This window comes from Phacochoerus africanus, chromosome 3 (assembly GCF_016906955.1).
Source record: "Phacochoerus africanus isolate WHEZ1 chromosome 3, ROS_Pafr_v1, whole genome shotgun sequence".
In the NCBI taxonomy this organism is placed as follows: Eukaryota; Metazoa; Chordata; class Mammalia; order Artiodactyla; family Suidae; genus Phacochoerus; species Phacochoerus africanus.
In genome coordinates this window covers 37355158-37369760 of record NC_062546.1, presented here as the reverse complement: position 1 = coordinate 37369760, position 14603 = coordinate 37355158, and the positions used below count along the sequence as shown (strand labels likewise).

General features: G+C 45.0%; 1 protein-coding gene across 1 annotated transcript in view; it reads left to right on the top strand.

Moving 5' to 3' along the window:
* The window catches only part of PCSK2 (proprotein convertase subtilisin/kexin type 2), a 240399-nt gene that overhangs the window by 212010 nt on the left and 13786 nt on the right, over window positions 1–14603 (top strand). The window contains exons 9-10 of the mRNA XM_047770364.1: window positions 6165–6380; window positions 9255–9355. Of these exons, the coding sequence (XP_047626320.1) occupies window positions 6165–6380; window positions 9255–9355 (317 nt within the window). The remainder of the gene's footprint in view (window positions 1–6164; window positions 6381–9254; window positions 9356–14603) is intronic.

The following is a 14603-nucleotide window of genomic DNA, read 5'->3' as shown; positions in this document are numbered from 1 at the left end:
GCTACAGTATCTGACACCCCACCCACTCCTGCTGAACATCACAGAACCAATGGGGGCTCAAGGCAGACATTGCAATCCCATGGCCCCGATGCATTGGTCCACCTGCATCTTCCTACGCATCAGCAGTGGGGCACCGAGGGAGGCAGCCCCCGGTCCCAGGGCTCGCAGCCCAGACCATGGGACCGTGGTCAATGCACTGTCCTGGGGGTACGTTCACAGGGGTCTCCAGAGGCAGAAGAGAGGGAGACACCTCATCAGCTCGTACTTGGTTGGCTTTTTTCTCTTCCCCACTGCTGTCTCTCCTGCTCACCTGTGCTTCCGGAGATTCCCCTCATAATTAACTACCTGCTCCCATGCTGGTCAGAGTAATTTAGAAGGGACATAAATTTAGACCAACCCCTTCTCCCTGTGAGTGCAGCCAGCAGTTCTCTGAAAATGAGAGCTGGTGGGGCAGGGGATGCAGGCTTCCATCACCCTTATTTTTGGGGTTTTTTTTTGCTTTTTAGGGCCAAACACACAGCATATGGAGGTTCCCAGGCTAGAGGTCAAACTGGAGCTACAGCTTCTGGCCTATACCACAGCCACACCAACATGGGATCTGCGACCTACACTATAGCTCACAGCCACACCAGATCCTTAACCCAGTGAGCGAGGCCAGGCATCGAACCCGAAACCCCATGGTTGCTAGTCGGATTCGATTCTACTGCACCACGCCGGGAACTCCCCATCACTCTTGTTTAAGGGTGACTTATGACTTCACCACCTCCAACACTCCAAGTACAGGAATGAAGTGAATAAAGAATGAAAACATAAAACAGCAGATACCAGGAAATATAATTCAATCATTGATATTGTGCCAGAGAGGGGCTTTCTAAACATAAAAGCAAAGGGAAAATATTTACCTTCCTCCCCCCAAAAGAGTAATAAATATTACTTACAAAACCTTTCAAAATTTATGCAAGTCTGGTCATTGTTAAAGCTGAGCAATGGATACATGGGGATTCATTATACTATTCACTCTACCTTTTGTGATGCTTAAACGTTTTTCAAATTAAAAGGCTTTTATTCATACTAAAAAAAAAAAAGCAACTCAGTAGGTGGTTAAGTTGTCAAGAGTCAGAATATACATCTAAGGAAAAGCGAAAACAGTAAGAATTCTAATATTACACAAATGGCTTGGGATAAACTTTTCAGGAACTGCATTACACAGAGAGGTTTTTTCTTTATTTATTTATTTATTTTGGGGAGCCATACCTGCAGCATATGGCAGTTCCCAGGCTAGGGGACTAATCAGAGCTGCCAGCCTACACCATAGCCACAGCAACACAGGATCCTCACCGTGCCTTCAACCTACACGACAGCTCACAGCAATGCCAGATCCTTAACCCACTGAGCGGGGCCAGGAATCGAACCGGAATCCTCATGGCTACTAGTCAGGTCCATAACCCACTGAACCACAATGGGAACTCCTACAGAGAGTTTTTTTAAATGCTGTATCTTATATAAACTAAATGGACCTGAACATGATGATCTGTATCAGTCAGGAGAGGCTATATTAAGCTGTGATAACAAACCATCCAAGAGCTCAGAGGCTTCAAAGCATAAAGGTTTATTTCTCAATTGGCTACTCATCCATCATGACCAGTAGGGGGCTCTGCTCATCACATTCTTTGGGGGAATAGGGGCTGATATCTGGAACATTGCTAGTCACTGTGCAGAGGAAAAGAGCTCTGAACATCTGGCATTGAGGAGTAAATAGTTCAGCTTAGAAACAATACTAGGTATCTGTCACTCCCACTCACAACTCACAATCAAAATGGCTTACAAGACCACACACAACCACTAGGGGGCATTATCATGGGCCCAGACAGTGGACAGCTAGAAATGTTTGGCAGTCAGCCCCAACATCTACTACAGTGAACCCAGGAAAACTGCTAGGTCACCTAAGAGGTAACCAGTGATCTTTTAAGGACAAACACAAATGTCAAAGATGTGAACAGTTTGAATAAATTTGTTCCGTGAACTGTGAGTGCAAAAAAGCAATATTTGTATCAGTACATTGTTTTATGTGGTATTTAAATATATATATAAATAATAGATTTAATATAGTAGAAATTTTTCTGCAACTCAAAATGCAAAAGATAAAAGTGGGTAAATATGTATAGACAATATCAATGACAAAAATTTGGTTAAGGTCTTTAATATAGGAAGAGCTCTAACAAATTAACAAAAAGGAGATCATGAAAGAAAACATAGGCACAGGACATTATCTTTGGGGGCTTGGAGCTTTACTAAAGTATTCATAAAGGAAAAACACAAAGGAGCAGTAAATATATAAAATGATAAGCCTCACTGATGTGAAAAAATATGTATAACTCAAAACAGTGAGGTGCCATTTTTGCACACCAAGTTGGCAAAACTATTTTTTAAATGATTATAAATACTGACTCAGATGGGCTGAATGTGGAATTCTTAGGCACTCCTGGCTAAAATATGAATTATTAACAAGCCTTATAAAAGAGCAATAATATGGCAGTGTGGATCAAGAATCTTCAAACATTTATTCCTTTCCACCCAGAATTCCCTATTTTAAAAATTCTGCTTGAGGAAATATATATATATATAACGATATTCTTTTCAGCACTTTAAAACCTAGAAATAGCCTTCCATATATAAGTCTAAGAAAAAGAATAAATAAATTATGGAATTGCTATTTAATAAGACTAATAAAAACTTATGGTGTAGAAGAATATTTAATTATGTGAAGAAATGTTAATAATGTAATGGTAATTGAGAAATACATTTCAAGCAGGGCCACAAAAGTGGATATATTTTATGGTCCCAATTTTATTCTTAATACTTGCATTTATATATAAAACTGGCAGGAATCCACCATCTCCCCAGAAGCCAGGGACTATTTGCTGATGTTACCCACCCATTAGAAGAAAGAATATAATTATTACTGCCTCATGTAAACACACACATCTTGCTTAGGAAAATGAAGTTTAATATTTCTAGCCATTGTGGGCAAGTCTTACAGTCCAAAACAAAAAACTAATGTTTGCTTCCTACTCTTCAGAAACATACTGACAGTTGCTCTCTGCATATCAGTGAGTGAGGCCATGTAACAAACTAACCCAAATCTCAGGAGTTTAAAATAACCACCAATTTATTTTAATTTGCTCATGGATCTACAGGTCAGCTGGGTGGCTCTGCCTATCTGGGCCATCCTTGGCTGATCTCAGGTGGTCTCACTCATGCATCTGTGGTCAGCTAGAGAGTGAGCTACAAGACTGGCTGGTCTGGGAACAGCCTCCCATGCCTGGAAGTTGTTGGCTGCAGCAGTGAACCTGACTGAGTATATTTGTGGTCATCCAGCAGGCTAACTTGGGCTGGTTTCCATGGTCCAATAGAGCAGAAGGAGGGAAATGGGAAGTAGATAGATAGGGCTCCTTGAGACCGATGATTGGGACTGACAGTACCACTTCTCACCACATCCTCTTTGCCAAAGCAAGACAGAGGCCAGCCCAGATTCAAGTGGTAGGAAACAGATCTTTCCTCTTGATGCGTGGGGCTGCAAATCATATTGTGAAGGGGGCATGAATACAGAGAAAGCTTGACAAATTAGAGTCACAGCCAATCTCCCTACACCAGGTGAGAATACTTTTGGCATGGTTTCCTTTTAGCAATGGCTGCTTGGTCTCACTAGCGGCCCACCTGTGGTCTGATTCAAGGGAGGCTTCCACAGGTAGTGTGGCCTCAGCCATTTATCTTGATTCATTTATCCTGACTCCCATCTGTTTTATTTTCAAAGGTGCCATTTCTTAACTTTGAGCCCAAATCAAATCTGAGTCTGTATGAGGGTGTGACACCTGCACCAGCTATAAGCATCATATATTTCCCTCCGTTCTGGTTTCTTTCTTTTTTTTTTTTGTTTTGTTTTTGTTTTTGTTTTTTAGGGCCTCACCCACAGCATATGGCAGTTCCTCCCAGGCAAGGGGTCAAATTGGAGCTGTAGCTGCCAGCCTACCCCACAGCTACAGCAATGCAGGATCCGAGCTCACGCTACAGCTCACGGCAACACAAGATCCTTAACCCCCTGAACAAGGCCAGGGATCGAACCCACATCCTCATGGATCCTTGTCGGCTTTGTTACTACTGAGCCACAGCAGGAACTACCCCCTCCATCCTGGTTTCTAAGTGCAGTCACCTGTTTGGATGGAGTTTTCCAGTCCAGATTTACCAAAATGCTGACGACAGTTTTCAGCTAGTGGCTGAATCAATCTTTGTTGACTTATCCACTCAGTCAGTCACAGGCTAATTAAATCTATATAGTTAGAAGCAATCAAAATGTCATTTCTCATCATCAAGAGGCAGAGAGCCCTTGAATGTAACCCAGTCATCCATCCCCTTTCCTCTGGCATCTCTGCCCTTAAAGCACTGAGTCAGGACTGAGGGCCCCTGCTGGCCGTGCAGGGTCAGACTTTCTCTGCCATGGCTGGTTTGTCTCCTCGCCCTGAAGGGTGACCCAGTGCCCTGGGCAGAGCTGGACACCTGACACTTACCTCCCACACTCCATCCCTGTCCTCATCTCCACCCACCCAGTCCACTCAGACCACAGGGCCAAACAGAGTAGCCTGGCCTACTGCCCCTGGGGTCAGAAGGTAGGAAGCCAAAAGGAATGGCCATTCCTGGGTTCTGGAGGTACAGAGACTACTCCTAGAAGACAGAGAACAAGAAAGGAAAGACATAAGCACAAGAATGTAATTTGAACAGAAGAGCAATGCAAACTGTAGGTATCTATATAACTAAGCTTGCCGGTTACACCTAATTAGCATATGATGGTAACCACTGTGCATGTTGTTATGTTTAAAGTTATTTTCTGTATGTTTGGCTTGATCATATTAGACTTTCTGCTTATGTTTGGTGTTTCCTTACACATGTACAATATATATTATATTTAAAAGATTTTGAGTATGATCCAATTGAGTTCAAATTTTTTTTTTCTTTTTAGGGCTGCGCCTGCAACATATGGAGGTTCCCAGGCTAGGGGTCAAATTGGAGCTGTAGCCACTGGCCTGCACCACAGCCGCAGCAATGCCAGATCTGAGCCATGTCTGGGACCTACACCACAGCTCACGGCAATGCTGGATCCTTAACCCACTGATGGAGGTCATGGATAGAAAATGAGTCCTCATGGATGCTAATCAGACTCGTTTCCTCCAAGCCTCAAGTTCAAAATGTGTAGTTTAGGAGTTCCCGTCGTGGCTCAGTGGTTAACGAATCCGACTAGCAACCATGAGGTTGTGGGTTCGATCCCTGGCCTTGCTCAGTGGGTTAAGGATCCGGTGTGGCCATGAGCTGTGGTGTAGGTTGCAGACGAGGCTCGGATCCCGAGTTGCTGTGGCTCTGGCATAGGCTAGCGGCTACAGCTCCGATTGGACCCCTAGCCTGGGAACCTCCATATGCCATGGAAGCGGCCCAAGAAATAGCAAAATAAATAAATAATTTTTAAAAATGTGTAGTTTATACTTACAATATCTATATATGTATGTAAATTTATATAAAATATATATATAATCAAAGATGTATAAGTATCTTTTATATCTCACATAGCTAAGCACAAATATATAGGTACACTTCCATTTTTGCTGAAAAATGCCTGAATGGATACGTAAGAATTGGACAATAATGATTACATCCAGGGTTTTGTTTTTGTTTTTCAATTTTTTCTCCTTTAACTTTTTACCATGAGGATGTACTAGGTTTAAAAGCAGTTGAATCATGGAGTTCCCTTGTGGTGGAGCAGGTTAAGGACCTAGTGTTGTCACTGAAGCACTTTTAGGCAGCTGTGGTGCAGGTTAGATCCCTAGCTGGGGAACTTCTGCATGCGCCACACCCCCTTCCCCAAAAAAGCAGTCCATTTGTAAATTTTAAGGAGCCTCATCTAGCTTTTCTCACCTTGTTGTCCCCACCTTAAATTGTAACTCGGATGACTCCTTCCTGCAAAGGAAAATGCCCACACAGCCAGGCTAGGATAGTGGTTTCCGCCATCCTAGAGAGACAGAACCGAATCCAGTCAATGGGTTCAGGGGCTGAAGAAGCCCAAGTGGCCAGACCCCCTGCAGCCCGTGGCATCTCTGCCTGTCCCCAACCCCCTTCAGGGCCGAGGGGGCAAAGGCAGCATCTACGTGTGGGCCTCCGGGGACGGTGGCAGCTACGACGACTGCAACTGTGACGGCTATGCCTCCAGCATGTGGACCATCTCCATCAACTCTGCCATCAACGACGGCAGGACCGCCCTGTACGACGAGAGCTGCTCCTCCACCTTGGCTTCCACCTTCAGCAATGGGAGGAAGAGGAACCCCGAGGCCGGCGTGGTGAGTGCGAGGCTAGGGAATGCAGGCGGACAGTGTGTGACGTCATGCGCAAGCACCGTGACGTCATGGGAGGAAGAGCGCTCCCCTCTTCCCTCGAAGAGTGGGCGCGTGTTCCAAGGGGAGATCCCTCCCCTTCTGGGCTGATAATGCTTTGTTACCAAGGTAGAGACATGTGATAAACAAGAACATGATGGCCTCTTTCCTGTTCATTTTCCGTAGACATTCTCAATTACAATTAACGATGAACTCTGGTTTACCAAAAAGTGGCAGAAGCTCATCACTTCTAAGGCTAACAGTTAAAGAACTGGGGCATCACATAAGCCAAGAACCCATCCATTTATTATAGAAATTTTAAAATAGCAGAGCTCCCTTTGTGGCTCAGAGGGTTAAGAACCCAACTAGTATCCATGAGGAGCCAGTTCCATCCCTGGCCTGGCTCAGTGGTGAAGGATCCCACATTGCCCCAGAGTTGTCATGTAGGCTGCAGACACAGGCGGGGCCGAACTTGAATCCCACTTTGTTGCTGTGGTTATGGTATAAGCCGGCAGCTGCAGCTTGGATTCCACTCCTCTCTTGGGAGCCTCCATGTGCCCCAGGTTGCGACCCTGAAAAAAAGAAAAAGAAAATAAATAAAAATAAAAATAGCATCCATGGATGGACTTTTCTGGGTCCATAAATCACCCCAATTTGGGTGCATATGAATTTTCTCCAGGGAAGAGTAGTGCGTTTGATCATACTTTTTTTTTTTTTTTTGCTTTTTATGGCCACTCATGCGGCATATGGAGGTTCCCAGGCTAGGGGTCGAATCAGAGCTGTAGCTACCAGCCTATGCCACAGCCATAGCAACACCAGATTCACCAGATCCAAGCTGCATCTGCGACCTACACCACAGCTCATGGCAACTGCCGGATCCTTAAACCCACTGAGCAAGGCTGGGGATCGAATCCGCAACCTCATGTTTCCTAGTTGGATTCGTTTCTGAAGCACCATGACTAGAACTCCTGATCATACTTTTAAAAAAGTCTATGTCTGAGAAAACAAACAGGTGAAGAGTAACAGACTGGAATTATTTATTGCACTTTTCCAAGGAGCTCTCCCTTCCTGAGCACATAGGTATAGGGGTGAATTTTCCAGGTCCCTCAGAAATATGTCTCTGTAGAGCATAATGAGCATTTCTGGATTGCTCCTTCTTTGGGTATTCCACCCACACAGCAGCCTTTCCTCAGACCTCCAAGGCAGAATTCAATACGTGATTAAATAGTCCTACGGAGTTACCACCCACCTGGCCATCACCCGTACCAGGGCTGGATGGAGAGCCGGAACCTGGACACAATCATCATGACTGGCTCGACTTTCAGTCCCAAGTCCATGTATGGACTCCGCCAGGCTCTCATGGGAGCCAGGAGAAGCCCTCTACCTGCAAGCAAGGCAGACCTCAGCTGAGCTCCCTCTATCACCCGGGGTGGTAGGGGGGAGCAGAGCAGAAAGAAACAAGTGAGGGCAGCCCCAATCCTGTTCTGCTTGTAATGCTTCCCTCCCCCTAGAAGCTCTCTGCCCAAGGATCTCCCAATGGTGTCACTTTGTCCTCAACCCCTGTTCTACCACAGCTGAAGAATGGCCTTGAGTTCTCTTAGAATATTGTTATTTTCACCCAGTTAATGCCTTTAAACCTCCCTGATACTTTGTTCCTCAAAATAATAGGTGCACTTAAAGAGCCTGTGGGCAATGGGATAAAGGACTATTCTTGTGGTTTATAAACAATCTTAATGAAAACCCTGGTTCTCGCAAACATTGCCAGTGGGGATTTTTTCTCTCTGTGAAAGTCCTTTAAAACTCAGCTGCTTAAAAGTCATGGGGAGGAGTTCCCATTGTGGCTCAGCCATAATGAACCCGACCAGGATCCATGAGGATACTGGTTGGATCCCTGGCCTCGCTCAGTGGGTTAAGGATCTAGCATTGCTGTCAGCTGTGTAGGTTGCAGACATGGCTTGTGCTGTGGCTGTGGTATAGGCCGAGAGCTGTAGCTCCAATATAACCCCTAGCTTGGGAATTCCATATGTTGCAGGTAAAGCCCTTAAAAGCAAGAAAGAGAGAGAGAGAAAGAGAGGGAGAGAGAGAGAAAGAAAGAGAGAAAGAAAGAAGGAAGGAAGGGAAGAAAGAAAGAAAGAAAGAAAGAAAGAAGGAAGGAAGGAAGGAAGGAAGAGGAAGGGAAGGAAGGAAGAGAGAAAGGAGAGTCGTGGGGGTGATCATTCATGTACCATCTTTACTCAAACATGTTCCGTCTTTACTCAAACATGTCCCAGAATCTCTGTGTGACCTTTAGATGTAGAGAACAGAACACTTTCTCTTCAATATCCTGTCCCTCTAGGCAAACTTTAGCTGAGCATGTTTACCCTTCCCTCTGTGGGAATACCACTCTTTTCCCTGAAGGGAAAAGGAATGCTGATGAAATGGCCTTTGAGCTTTCCAAGCCAATTCCAATGCAACAAAATTCACCATTGCATTGACTACAGTGATGCTATTGACTTTCCACTTCCCATCTATAGTATTTATTTTTAGGATCCCGAAACAAATCTCTCTCTAGTCCCTAGACTAGCTGCTGATATGCTTCTCTGAACACTTGCTTGCTTTTATCTTGCAGACACTGTAACCATAAGTGATGGTGTCCCTTTTTGCATGGGCTTCTAGGAAGCTCAGATAAAATGTGCGGTGAAAGAGATATATGTGTGCCAGACTTAGCTGTACCTTCATCTTAATCTTTTTCAGAACGAGGCAGAGTTTAAGTAAAAGAACTAGAAAATCCTCTGCTCCACATTGTTTGGGGTTCTAAATAGCGTGACATATGTACTCATTACTCAATATCTTCCCTTCCAGGCAACCACAGATTTGTACGGCAACTGCACTCTGAGGCATTCTGGGACATCCGCAGCTGCTCCTGAGGCAGCTGGAGTGTTTGCACTGGCTTTAGAGGCTAAGTATGTTTCCAGCTCAGGACCAAGAGCCGGCTCGGCAGGGTGAACTAGCCCGTGTCTCTCCACCCAACACCAGGTGTCCACGGAGGCAAAAGTGGGTGTGAGAGTCAGTAATAGTCAGGGCCAGTGAACTCTGGTGAGCGTTTCTTTTTTTTTTTTTTTTTTTTGTCTTTTTGCCATTTTCTTGGGCCGTTCCCGCAGCATATGGAGGTTCCCAGGCTAGGGGTCAAATTGGAGCTGTAGCCACCAGCCTGCAACAGAGCCACAGCAACATGGGATCCGAGCCGCATCTGTGACCTATACCACAGGTCATGGCAATGCCAGATCCCCAACCCACTGAACAAGGCCAGGGACTGAACCCACAACCTCATGGTTCCTAGTCGGATTTGTTAACTACTGAGCCACAACAGGAACTCCTGGTGAGCATTTCTAAATGCTACACATCACACACACACACACACACACACACACACACACACACACACACACACACACACACCACAAAACTACATCCCTGGGAAAGCATGAGAACCCAACACCCACCCACCATAGCACATAAAAGTTTTCTTCAGGAAAATTTGTTTTCATCTTCCGCGAATGTTTTACTCTAATAAACAAGCAGTAGCAACATATGACCTGTTTTACATGTGGCTGTTTTACTCTAAAAATACCCCCAATCAGATAACTGAAGGAATATCAAGCTGGTTGTCTAGCAAAAGGTATTTCAGAACATGGGGCAAAGAGGATGTTTGCTAACTTACTTAGAAGGTGAACTTGGAGTTCCTGTCATGGCACAGTGGAAATGAATCTGACTAGGAACCATGAGGTTGCAGGTTCAATCCCTGGCCTCGCTCAGTGGGTTAAGGATCCGGCGTTGCTGTGAGCTGTGGTGTAGGTCGCAGATGCAGCTCGGATCTGGCATTGCTGTGGCTCTGGTGAAGGCCGGCGGCTACAGCTCTGATCAGACCCCTAGCCTGGGAACCTCCATGTGCCATGGGTGGGACCCTAAAAAGACAAAAGACCAAAAAAAAAAAAAAAAGGTGAACTCACTTTAATGTTGAGAAAAGGTGAGTGAAGTCACACAGTGTAGACCAAGAAATGAGCTTTGCTGGGAAACCTTCCATCTTCTGATAAGAGGAGAGTACTCCCTCTGTTCTCACCACCCCACGGAGATGTCACATGTCTCTACTGCTGGACTCACCTTGGATTTGAGCATCATTGGAGGTCCCTGCCCACCTGCTCCTCCATCTTCTCCAAGAGGCTGGCCTTAGTTTTGAGCAATGATGTGGCTTCAGGCACCACCCATGAGTATAAGTGCAAATGCCCATTATGTAGGGAGAATACAAAATCAACAACTTGTAAGAAGTTGGATTCAGGCTCCTGGGGGAGGGAAGTTGCCTTCCCATCCTTGTCAGCCGTTGCTAGGCACCCAGTGCTGCCAGCATCAATCTTCAGGCAGCCCTGCTTGACTCTCCACAGAAGCAGTGCATTTTCTGACTTGCAAAGGAGGTAAGAACTGGTTCCTAGAATAAGAAAGGACTTCAAAAGATTGTCTAGTCCAACCTTTTGCCTTCAAGCAAAAAAAGGCATAACTATCCTCCTTTTACAGATAAGGCCCCAAATTGGAAGTGACTCCTCTTTCTGGACCAGGACAAACTTTGATTCTGCTAATAAAAATCAGATGGGAAATTTAGGAAAGCTAGAGATGGACCCTGGTCAAAGCCTTCCTATTAAGCACAGAAACCAAAATGTACTCACATATTAGGTGCATTCCCTGAAGATGAAACTCTTCATCTCAGGACCTGTGGGTCCTCAAGTCTAAGCTGGTCTTGCTCACTCCAGCTGGGAGCAGACACACAGAAGGAGCCAGCTGCCTGTCCCTGAGCCTTGCAGAGAGCAGGGAACAAGAAAGGGATAGTGGTCTCTTTATTTTGCTTTTTTAATTTAATTTTATTTATTTACTTTTTTTTCCGTGCCTCACATGCAGCATATGGAATTTCCCAGGCTAGGGGGCAAATCAGAACTGTAGCTGCCAGCTTACACCACAGCCACAGCAACAGCAACTCGGGATCCAAGCCACGTCTGTGACTTACACCACAGCTCATAGCAACTCCAGATCCTTAACCCTCTGAGCAAGGCCAGGGATCGAACCTACATCGTCATGTCGGGTTCATTACTGCTGAGCTACAATAGGAACTCCCTGGTCTCCATTTAACTCTAAGAGGGCAGAACTTGAAGTCTCCTTGGATTTTGGCAAGTTCACTTGCCCAGGCCTATATAGGTACAAAGGGACAGTCTAAATAAATGAAATAAATCAAAGTGATGGAACAGGCTGCTAGAACTTTAAACAGATGCATGGGCTCTGTGCCAATTATTCACCATTCTTCAGCACCCTTGCAGACTAGCCTTATAGAAAAAAAAATGCAGTCACCACTTAGGCACACTTTGTTTTAGAGCAACGGCCATGAATTTAACGCTCTCCATTACCATAAATAAGGGGGAAATGATACTTGCAGTAGGTGGTGCAAGCCCTTCTTGGGAATCAGTCCTAAAATTCCCCAGAACGACAACCACCTGAGTTGGAAGCACACCCTGAGATAAGAGTTTGGTACAAGTGATTTATTAAGAGAGGGCTCCCAGCAGAGACCATTAGGGAGGAGAGTTTCAAGCCCCACTCCAGACTCGCCAAATAAGAACCTGCATTTTAACAAGCTATCTAGCTAATGCATATGCACATCAGAGTTAGAGAAGTTCTGCTTAGCGTAGGACTTTTCTTAAACTTAGAGCAAATAATTCACTTAATCCAAACAAAAGACTCCTTTAATCCCATTGCCCAGTCAGTTGCCAACTTCTTAGAACTTTTGAAATGATACACTAAAACCATTTAAAATCAATGAGAGGGAGTTCCTGTTGTGGCTCAGCAGGTTACGAACCCAACTAGTATCCATGACGATGCAGGTTTCATCCCTGGCCTTGCTCAGTGGGTTAAGGATCTGGCATTGCCATCAGCTGTGGCGTAGGTTGCAGATGCAGCTAGGATCTGGTGTTGCTATGGCTCTGGCGTAGGCCAGCGGTTAACAGCTCTCATTTGACCCCTAGCCTGGGAACCTCCATATGCCATGGAAAAGACGAAAAATAATAATAATAATAATAATTACTTGGAGTTCCTGTCGTGTCTCAGTGATTAATAAACCCAACTAGCATCCGTGAGGACGCAGGTTCAATCCCTGGCCTCACTTTGTGGGTTAAGGATCCGGCATTGCTGTGAGCTGTGGTGGAGGTCAAAGACGCAGCTCAGATCCGACGTTGCTGAGCCGGTGGTGTAGGTTGGCAGCTATAGCTCTGATTCGAGCCCTAGTCTGGGAACTTCTCTATGCCTCAGGTGTGGCCCTAAAAAGACAAAAGAGAGAAAAAGAAAGAAAGAAAGAAGGAAAGAAAGAAGGAAGGAAGGAAGGAAGGAAGGAAGGAAGGAAGGAAGGAAGGAAGGAAGGAAGGAAGGAAGGAAGGAAGGAAGGAAAGAAAAAGAAGAAAGAAAGAAAGAAAGAAAGAAAGAAAGAAAGAAAGAAAGAAAGGAAGAAGGAAGGAAGGAAGGAAGGAAGGAAGGAAGGAAGGAAGGAAGGAAGGAAGGAAGGAAGAAGGGAAGGGAAGGAAGAGAGAGAGAAAGAAAGAAAGGAAGAAAGGAAAGGAAGAATTACTTCATTGTAATAGAAGATGATTTCTAGTTTTAACTTCATTGCAAGACAAGCAGTTAATTCTCCATAAATACTCACGGACAATAACAAAGCCAAGTTTGAACTGTAACCACCTTTGACTATGTAAGTGCTGAGAACAAGTGGTTATCTGACATTTTTACTATCTGACCCTTACATATGGCACCTATCACTATGAAACAGCATTGTGATAAATACTGACTTCAGGTAATTACTTTGACATAAGAATCATGTTCTGAATATCAAACTATATGTCAAAACATGTTGGCATTTTTATCCAGGGAAAATCATTTGTTTCTTTTTTTTTCTTTCCTTCACAGGCTATTAAGCTATAATAGATATAATTGAATGGTATGCACTCATGAAACTATCACCAGAATCCAACATTAAGATAATAAATACACATTGGGAATTGGAAAGAATTCAAGCAAGGATGAGATTCCAGAAATTCTAGCCTCAGCCTGATCCCACAGGAAGCTCTGGAGTGTAAATTATGTAGGGTTTGTTCCCCTGAGGGCAAGGGGGCTGGGCTGTCATATTCTCATGCTGCACCCAGAGCCATTGGCTAAGAGCCCTGCCACGGGGAGTGAACCCCCAGGTTCTCTGGTTTTCTGTGCCTGTGGGCAAAGGGGCTCCAGTAGCCAGCAGTTAAAACCACGAGTCAGCATGAAATAGCCCCAGGAGAGAGCCCAGAAGTAGGAGAGGAACACTCACCATAAAGGATTCCTATCGCTCATCTCTCTTTATCTTTTTTATATTTTTTAGGGCTGCACCAGCAGCCTACGGAGGTTTCCAGCCTAGGGGTGGAATTGGAGCTGTAGCTGCCATCTATATCACAGCCACAGCAACACAGGATCAGAGCCACATCTGCAGCCTACACTACAGCTCACAGCAACACCAGATCCTTAACCCACTGGCTGATGCCAGGGATTGAACCCGCATCCTCATGGTTACTAGTTGGGTTCATTACTGCTGAGCCACAATGGGAAGTCCCTCAACTCTCTTTATCTTGAGGCAACAGAGAGTCCTTGGTGACAGATGCGGCAGGAGTTCAGAATGGTTTCCCAACCAGAGGTCCAACAAGAAAATTTTCCAAAGCAGCTTGAATGTAGTAAACAATGATCTAGTCTAAATCTCTGCCCAGTCCTGGTTTCTGGACTTCCTGTTGTGGTTCAGCAGTAACGAATCTAATTAGTACCCATGAGGATGCAGGTTTGACCCCTGGCCTCTCAGTGGGTTAAGGATCCGGCTTGCTGTGAACTGTGGTGTAGTTCGCAGATGAGGCTCCGATCTGGCATTGTTGTGGCTCTGGTGTAGGCTGGCAGCTACAGCTCCGATTGGACCTCTAGCCTGGGAACCTCCATATGCCCTGGGTGCAGCCCTAACAAGACCAAAAAAAGAAGTGTTTCCAAAAGTGACCTTACAAGGGACGGATTTTTTTCAAGTAAGCTCTATCAAAGTGTGGTAGACACAGAGAAAAGTGCACAAATATTAAGTACAGTTCAAAGACTTATAAACTTAACAGATTCATGTAATCAGCA